General features: G+C 44.4%; 1 protein-coding gene across 1 annotated transcript in view; it reads left to right on the forward strand.

The window, feature by feature from the left end:
* Positions 1–7,849, forward strand: part of RASA1 (RAS p21 protein activator 1) — an 82,071-nt gene that overhangs the window by 72,305 nt on the left and 1,917 nt on the right. Inside the window, exons 23-24 of the mRNA XM_061622036.1 lie at positions 5,363–5,440; positions 6,867–7,001. Of these exons, the coding sequence (XP_061478020.1) occupies positions 5,363–5,440; positions 6,867–7,001 (213 nt within the window). The remainder of the gene's footprint in view (positions 1–5,362; positions 5,441–6,866; positions 7,002–7,849) is intronic.

The following is a 7,849-nucleotide window of genomic DNA, read 5'->3' on the forward strand; positions in this document are numbered from 1 at the left end:
TCCCTGACATTACTGATGAACAGGATTTTGAGTAGCCAGGCAGGAAGGACCCTGAAAAGTCACTGCAAGTTGAAGTAGACGAGACTGGGCTATATAGACCAGGTCTGACTCAGTGTGAGATAGCTTCTCACAAAGAAAATCAGTAGAGACACTAGTTGGGAAAGGCTGGTCCAGAGTGACTAAGAAACAGAACCCAGTGTAGGACTATGCAGATAGGAGTAGGTGTGATTCTTAATGGCTGGGGTTAAAAAACAGGGTTAGTGCATATACCCCATGGTGTTTCTGAGTGCACCCCTTTGTGTTATCCTGTGTAAATGAATAACTGCTGCTCAGTCCTGTAGAGAAAGGTACAATGCTGCACTTAGGGATACCTTTGCTGTGAGGCAGGGCAAGAGCAGCCAAGCATTCACATCTAAGGTCCTTGAAACGTTCAAGCCCTCCCTTTGCGAACATTGTGACTGTCGCCATGACTGGTATTCTGTTAATTTCCAATAATTTTTCACTCATTCTTTAAATTTAAATACATGTTTTTCTGGGGCACTGGTTTTAAAAACTTTTTTTTTAATTGTCTTTTTTAATTGTTTTTTGTGTTTTAAAATTTGTATGTTTGTTTTTATTGTTTTTAATTGCTGTAAACCGCCCAGAGAGCTTCAGCTATGGGGCGGTATATAAATGTAATAAATAAATAAAATAAATAAAAATAGTATATATAGCAAGGGTTCCCAAATTGTGGTCCATAAGCTTTATTCAGGTGGGTCGTAGTGTATCTGTGAATTTGTGGTTGAAGATGGGAGATGGCTCATTCATCTATCACATTGAATATTATAGTGATTAATTATATTTTATTGCTTTTATATTGTATATTCTTTTTATTGTATTACAATTTGAATTCTATGTAATTACAATTGCTACTAGAGGCAGAAAAATCATTAAGTGGTCTGCTAAGACCCTCAGCAATTTTCAGGTGATTTGTGGGGGAGGGAAAGTTTGGGAATCACTGGTATATAATATACAATTTTGTCAGTGCTGACAATAACATTTGGAAACTGCTTTGAACTCTCACTTTATCTCCATTGCTAGCAAGGGGATTGAGAGACTTAACACAGGTAGCTTAAGTACCAGTTTTGTTCTTTCTGGAAGTGGTTGCTGTTCCTGGCTAATAAGAGAAGAGCCACAGCCACAAAAGAGGAACTAGTTTGGTAGGGTAAAATCTATGGAAAAGTTCAACAGTCATTCTTTGAAATGGTAACTGATACTATAGGTGAATTTGAAAATATTTTGAAACACACTTTTGAAAATTCTCATTTCAGACTTTAGAAAACACTGTGGTTGTGTTAAAAAACAGCTGTTCTGGAATTACAAAAATAAACTGCAAGGAAACAAATATGTGCTTCCTCTTCTGCCAGGCTTGATTAAAATATGCTCTACAGGGAACTTCACTTGATGATGTGGAAGCTGCTGCAAAATGCCACTGCATGCCTTGGGCAGCAAGCACATAGTAAACCTGTATTTGCACCAGCTGCACTAATTACCAGTTTGCTTCCATGCCCAGTTTCTAACCTTTAAAGCCTTGCCCAGCCTGGAGTTCTCCTTCCTTAAGGACAAGCTCTCCTCATATGAACAAACTCATCAGCAGGAACAGACTGGCCTTCTGTCTGTTCCTCCTAAATGACAGGTTTAAACACCAGTGCCAGGGGTAGGGCTTTTTCATCAATCATCTCAAAACTTTGGAACTTCTTCCTAGAAGAGTTTAGGGCAGGGGTAAGCCAGTGTAGTGCCTTCTAGGTGTTGTTGGACTGCAAATCTCATCAGCCCCAGTCAGTGGATAAGTATGAGGGTAGTCTATTATCATCTGGAAGGCACCATGATGGCTGTTCCGTGGGATAGGAAGACATTAACATTGTTGACAGTTTATAAAAGCTGTAAGGCAACCTGTTTCATCAAGTTTTTAAAAGAGGATTTAACTTTTCTGTGATATCTTTATTTATGTGATCCTTTTTATTGTCCATAATAAGACCATGCTTGATCATGGATGAAGGGGCTGACTTAGCATGTATCACCAAGACTTGAATAGGTGAGCTGGGTGGGCCTGCCCTAACTCAGCTGTGCATATCAATCAAGAGTCAATACAGCACCAGACTAGGGGGTCAAGGGGTGATGGTATTCTCCATAGAAGCACCATTTCCTTCACCAGAAAATTACTTGATCTAGGGATGGGATTAGAGGGTCTGCCCTTGGTATTGGGCCAGAAAGGCAGACTAGGGGATGCCACTGGTCTACTGACCACCCTGTTGCCTAGCGGCATCCCTGACCAAGCTGGTTGAAGTGGTCTCTGGTGTGGTGTTGGAGAACCCCAGAATCAGTTCTGGGAGATTTCAACATCCACACCGAGGCTGCTGTTGGACCGGTATGGGATTTCATGGCCTCCATGACAACCATGGGGCTGTCTCAAATGGTCACTGGTCCAACACATCAGGCAGGGCATTGATGAAGACTTTGGTCCATCCCTCATATCACTTGGAGTAAAGGGAGGGAGGGTGCAGTGCACTCCCTTGTCATGGTCACACTAGTACCTAGTGAAGTTTGGACTGGCAGGGTGGTGGAACTATTTGGATGTCTGCCCTTGGAGAATGATGGAACTTGATGAGTTCCTGAATGCTCGGGGGATTTTCCAGCAGATAAAGCTGACGATCCTGTCAAAGCCCTGTCTCACTATGGAATAGCAAGATGAAACTAGCGGTTGACATGATCGCTCCTGAGTGTCCTCTCTGGCATTGTGGAGCCTGCTTGGTATTCTGGGGAGCTTCAGGCTGTGAAAAAAGCCGGACAATTACTAGAACACAAGTGGTGCAAGTCACACTGCAAAGCTGACTGAACACTGGTTAGTGCACACAGTCATGCCTACCTTGTGGCAATGTGGGCTCATTTTGCTGCTTGCATTGCATCCTCTAGTAGTTGGCCAGCGGAATTGCTTCAGATGGTTCAGTGGTTACTGACTCCCACTGTGGGAGAGGGGCCTGTGGAGCATTCAAGGACCCGTTGTGACCAACTGGCTATACACTTTGAGGAAAAAGCCGCTCGACTTCAGAGTGACCTTGACTCTGCTGATGTTGCAGTTTCAGATGAAGTACCCAATGCTGGAGTCGGTGATGAGGAATCCGTTTCAGCTTATCAGTCAGCTGATGTGGAAAAGGTGCTGGCAGCTACAAGTCTGACCATGTGACCTTTTGACACCTGTCCCCCCAGCTTATTAATTGAATAGAGCCACATCAGAGTGTGGTTAATGCTTTGCTATGTGAGGGGGGTGGTCCCTGCATCCTTGAAAGAGGTGGTGGTGAGACTACTCCTAAAGAAACCAGCCCTGGATCCCTTAGACTGGAATAACTATCAACCAGTCACAAATACCCTCTTCTTGAGGAAGGTGGTGGAAAGAGTAGTGGTGAGACAGCTGCAGGCATTCTTGGATGTCACGGATTATCTAGATCTGTTCCAATTTGGGTTCAGGCCTGACCATGGGACTGAGTCAGCCTTGGTTGCCATGATGGATGACCTCTATAGACAGCAGGACAGGGGGAGTGTGATCTTGCTGCTGCTTCTTGATCTTTCTGCAGCTTTTGATACAACTGACTACAGTATCCTCCCGGACCAGCTCCACGGAATGGGAATTGGAAGCACTCTGTTACTGTGCTACCATTCCTACCTACAGGACTGAGTCCAGGATGATTGTCTTTTGGCCTCCTGGCAATTTTGTTATGGGGTGCCTCAGGGTACCATCTTATCCTCAATGCTATTTAATATCTATATAAAGCCGCTAGATCCTCCGTGGCGCAGAATGGTAAGTGGCGGTAACGCAGCCAAAGCTCTGCTCACGGCCGGAGTTCGATTCCAACAGAAGGAGGAAGTCGAATCTCCCGTAAAAGGGGTCGAGGTCCACTCAGCCTTCCATCCATCCGTGATCAGTAAAATGAGTACCCGGCATATGCTGGGGGGTAAAGAAAGGCCGGGGAAGGAACTGGCAATCCCACCCCATATATATGGTGTGCCTAGTAAACGTCGCAAGATGTCACCCTAAGAGTCGGAAACGACTCGCACTAGAAGTGCGAGGACACCTTTACCTTTTTATGAAGCCGCTGGGAGTGGTCATTAGTGAATGACACTCAGCTCCTTCTTTATATTTATAACATCTGAATCAGGAGAGGCTGTGTGGGCCCTGGACCAGTGCCTGGACACAGCCGTGGGATGGATGAAGGAAAAAAACCTGCACTTTAATCCTGGCAGGATGGAGGCACTTTAGATTAGTGGTTCCCGTGTCTGAAAAATTTGTGAATTGCCCACCCTGGATGGGGTTGCACTTCGCCTGAAGGAGCAAGTATGCATCTGGGGGTGCTTCTGGATTCAGCTCTGTCACTAGAGGCCCAGGTAGTCTCAATGGCTAGAAGTGTTTTATCAGCTGCACCTGACAAGATAACTACAACCATTCCTGGACCGGGAGGGCTTGGCCACAGTAGTTCAACTACTGATGACTTCAAGAGTAGATTACTGCAATGGACTCCCTGTGGGGCTTCCCTTGCACCTGACCTGGAAACTGCAATTAGTGCAGAATGCTGCAGCCAGATTGCTGACGGGAGTGAGACACTGTTAGCATATAACACCTCTGCTAAGAGATTTGCATCGGTTGCCAATTTGTTTATGTGTTTATTAAATTTATATCCCGCACTTCCTCCCAGAAGTAGCCCAGGCCAAGTTCATGGTGTTACTACTGGTATATAAAGCTCTCAACAGCTCGGGGTCAGTTTACTCGTAACACCGCCTTACCCCATATGTGCCCACTCAAGCATTTCAGTCTGCAGAACAGGCCCTGCGTTACATGTGCCACATAATACTTGTTCCGCACTTGTAAGAAATTGTTCTTTTAGTGGCAACACCTACTCTTTCGAATATCCTGCTTATTGACATCAGGCAGGCATCTTCACTGTATAACTGCTTAAAACATTTCTGTTCAGGCAAGCCTATCCAGACACACAGATGTTGATCTGTTTTAATTTTTTAGTTATTAGCAGCTGCTTTAATTGTTTTAAGTATGTTTTTAATTGCTTGTTTTAACTGTTTTATTGGTAACTTTAATGTTTTTTGTAAACTGCTTAGAGGTCTTTTACACTGAAGTAGTATACAAATTTTGTTAAATAATTTGCATTTTTTAAAATTATATTTGGGTGTTAGTATACACTGCCTCTGTATTGTGGAGAGTGTTATTAAAAAAACCCTTAATAATATAGTATAAGTAGTTCTGTACATGTAAAAATCCAGAAGCCTTCACACGTAGAATGAATAAAGTGTTATCAACTTGGTAATTTTAATTTAGGAGCCCTACATGGAAGGTGTAAATCCTTTTATCAAGAGTAACAAACACCAGATGATCATGTTTTTAGATGAACTCGGGGTAAGAATTCTTATTTCATCCATCTTTTTAAATTTTGTAAATACATGCTTTAGGTATCTGTTTCAGAAATGACAAAAAAATGTTAATAAAAAACAGGGCTTTTGTAGCTCTTTCTATAACCAAAACATAATACATGTTGATGTACATTTTTCAATAGTTTGGAGCACATTTGTGAAATGCTGCTAATCTACTCATTATCAAAGGCAAGGGTGGCAGTATTTGGCCCACAAAGGTGCTTCCAGTGGTCAACCAGCCCTCTTCCAAAATCAAGTGGACCTCTTTTGTCTCCTACTTACTTTCAAAGGCATCTCTTCTCTCTCTGGTCCGACACTATTGCTAGAAGGTCTTAGCATTCAGGAAACAGGAAGGAGCACTCCTTCCTGTTGCTTGCATGATAAGGCCTTCTAGCAAGAGAAATGTGTCAGAAGCAGAAGAGGCATCTTTACAAAAAGGAAGGGGCTTTCTTCCCTGCTACAGCTGGTATAGCACAGTGGGGAGGAGAGCCTGGCTGGGAGTCCAGAGTCTGTGAGTTCAAATCCCCACTCGTGTCTCCTGGGTGTAAAGGGCCAGCTAAAGATCACCCCCACAGTGAGTGGCTCAGCCCTGCCACCTGTGCAGCTGTGGGCAAGCTCAGGGCCGGCCCCAGGCATGCTGAAGCCCTTGGGCCTCAGCTTGCCCCAGGCCCCAGCGTGTGCACATGTATGTGCATGCGCATGGGGCCTCCTATGCCTCCCCACCTACCTGTCTCTGCTTCCCCTTCCCCTGGAGCTACAGCAGCCCCTAAGGGGCCCCCCCACTCCCCTTCCGCGATCCGTGGCAAGAGCTGTGGATCACAGGGCAGGAGCTCCCGCCTGCCCACCATTCCCTCGCCCCACCTACCTGTCTCCTGTATTTTAGCATTGCCATTAACCAAGATGGCGGACACGGTTTCCCTAAGGGGATGAAGCCTCTGCCACCATCTTGGTTGATGGCATGCTTGCGTGCTACGCGCACATCTCTGCCATCAACAAAGATGGCAGCAGGGGCTTCAGCACCTTAGGGAAACCTCAGCCGCCATCCTCATTAGGGCGTAAAGGGGTAATTTCTTAAGTTACATCTAATATACCACGCTGAATATTAGCCACTTGCTGAACTGCCATTATCCTACAACCACAATTTTCACCTTGAAGTTCAGTTTAGAGTATTTTCCCCCATGTACTGCTTATGAATTTGAAACAAGCGTTCCCTCTGCTATTTAGGCATTGTATTTCCTGCAAGCAGGGAAAGTGGTAGTGGCTGTACTCATTCTCTGAATGACGGATAGTATACATTTTGGCAGCAGGGACTGTTTTTTGCAACTGTAGGTGGTGAGAATAAATATGACATTGATTTCTTTCATACTATTTATGAAAAGTGTTTCTAAATATTATTATAATTCTTGTTCAAGAATGTACCCGAACTTCCAGACACTACAGAGCCCTCTAGAACTGACTTGTCACGTGATCTAGCAGCCCTCCATGAGATTTGTGTGGCACATTCAGATGAGCTTCGAACACTCAGTAATGAGCGAGGGGTAATGCAGGTAAGAGCTGTTACAGAAAGAAAGCTTTTCTTAATATAGATACAGTGGGACTGGCTAACTGTAGCCTTCCATATGTTGTTGGACTACAACTCCTTTTATCCCCGACTATTGGCCATGCAGTGAGGCTCATGGAATCCAACATTGTCTGAGGGGCCACTTAGGGCTTATAAACTGTAAGATATAGGGGTGTTATCCAATTCTGCCCCCTCACAAAAGGCTCTTGCATCCAGAAGAGACTTCTACGAATGGAAGCAGAGAGAAAACAAGTTGCTGATTCTCCCCTCTGCAGTCTCCTTTGGAACTGTTTGGAAGGTGGCATCGCAGGGTAGAGGACCTGCAGGAGAAAGGTGGAATCGTGACAGATCCTCCTCCCTTCCATTCACAGAATATCTGCTGGAGCTAAGAGCCTTCCCTGAGTGGAGGATTACAGTTGGATACAACCCAGTGTTATGCACCAACTGCACACATATGAAACTTACGTATGGAGATGGTGATACATGACAAGCTCCAACTCCCATTACCTCAATTTAAAGATACTGCAGTGCATCTTTAAACATAGCTGAAAATGTAAGGCATGAAAGCGTACCACAACAGAACAGAATTGGTAACCTGAATTGCCTACAGACTACTGCACTACTTTGGACAGATTACTTGTGAGATTTCTGAAATATGGCATCTGATACTTATTAATTTTGGTATGAGTCTTTTATCAGTTTCACTGTGGATGTTTAGATCTTTCTCAGGGGTTGGCAACCTGTGTTTTAAGAAGTTGCAATTCAGTTCCTTTCATCCATGCCCATTGGCATGCTGGCTGAGCTGGAGTCCAACATGTGACCAGCCAAAGGTCA

Source organism: Rhineura floridana, chromosome 1 (assembly GCF_030035675.1).
Source record: "Rhineura floridana isolate rRhiFlo1 chromosome 1, rRhiFlo1.hap2, whole genome shotgun sequence".
In the NCBI taxonomy this organism is placed as follows: Eukaryota; Metazoa; Chordata; class Lepidosauria; order Squamata; family Rhineuridae; genus Rhineura; species Rhineura floridana.